The sequence below is a fragment of the Penaeus monodon genome, chromosome 28, assembly GCF_015228065.2.
Source record: "Penaeus monodon isolate SGIC_2016 chromosome 28, NSTDA_Pmon_1, whole genome shotgun sequence".
Taxonomy (NCBI): domain Eukaryota; kingdom Metazoa; phylum Arthropoda; class Malacostraca; order Decapoda; family Penaeidae; genus Penaeus; species Penaeus monodon.
The window spans coordinates 2,852,257-2,853,351 of NC_051413.1; the positions used below are offsets into that span (position 1 = coordinate 2,852,257).

At 36.1% G+C, this 1,095-nt stretch overlaps 1 protein-coding gene across 5 annotated transcripts in view; it reads left to right on the forward strand.

Moving 5' to 3' along the window:
• LOC119591283 (dehydrogenase/reductase SDR family member 11-like) overlaps positions 1 to 1,095 on the forward strand; it is a 5,295-nt gene that overhangs the window by 1,180 nt on the left and 3,020 nt on the right. For 3 of the 5 annotated variants that reach the window (XM_037940006.1, XM_037940004.1, XM_037940008.1), the window contains exons 2-4: positions 122 to 270; positions 593 to 761; positions 921 to 1,050. In XM_037940006.1, the coding sequence (XP_037795934.1) occupies positions 139 to 270; positions 593 to 761; positions 921 to 1,050 (431 nt within the window). In that variant the 5' untranslated portion in view covers positions 122 to 138. The remainder of the gene's footprint in view (positions 1 to 121; positions 271 to 592; positions 762 to 920; positions 1,051 to 1,095) is intronic. The other 2 variants (XM_037940009.1, XM_037940005.1) reach the window with 1 other exon arrangement.

Consider the following 1,095-nt stretch of genomic DNA (forward strand, 5'->3'; position numbering starts at 1 on the left):
TGATGCAAAATGATTATGACCTGTAATTAGGTGTCCACAAATTACCTGAAGTTCTTTTTATTATAATAAAAATTCAATGAGAAGTGAAGAGTTGGGTTATAAATCAATATCTAATTTTCAGCAACTGAATAACACACAATGGAGCGTTGGATTGGGCGCGTTGCTTTGGTCACAGGAGCAAGTTCGGGCATTGGTGCTGCCATCTGCCGACAGCTGGTTGGTGCGGGCATGAAAGTGGTCGGAGCAGCCCGTAATGCTGACAGGATCCAGGTGTGTATTCTTGCATATGGAATATATACATGAGCTTGCCTGTACAATTGGGTTAGTCTTAGCTATATATAGTTGTTGAAGCTTCAAGTCAGTTTGCAAATAATTTATTTTTTCCTGCTGAAGGTATAGTAAAGTTTAGTACTCATAAGCTCATAAATGAATATTGATTGGAAAAAAATACTATACTCAGCTTCCTACTTGATTTATGCAAATTGATCTGAATACATGACAATGAATACCTTGTACTCAGAGCATTGCATTAGAAATATTTTCATTTGTATATCTGTATGATTTACAAAAGTCCTCTTGTCTGTTTTACAAGGCTCTTTCAGATGAACTGTCAGGAATGCCAGGAAGCCTGACAGCCATGAAATGTGACTTGACCAAAGATTCAGAAGTCTTAAATCTCTTCTCCGGCATTAAGCAGCAGTTTGGTGGTGTTGATGTCTGTATCAATAATGCTGGGATGTCTCACAACCACAGTCTTCTTGGTAGGTATAGATTTATAAATATTTGAATATAGCCTCATGGTAATGTAATGCAATTTTATAGTTATTCTTTGCATATATAACTGAAATAATTTACTTTTATCTAACAGTAGTGTAAAGTATGTAGCATATGAAGATAAATAAATATCCATTGCTCCCTAGATGGTACACCTGAAGAATGGAGGGAAATGTTGGATTTGAATGTAGTGGCTCTTTGTCTCTGCACTAAAGAAGCTGTGGCATCCATGAAGGAACGGAAGGTGGATGATGGCCATATCATTCATATTAGCAGGTAGCTATTTTTTTTTTTACTTGATTAAATTGTACATGATATTAA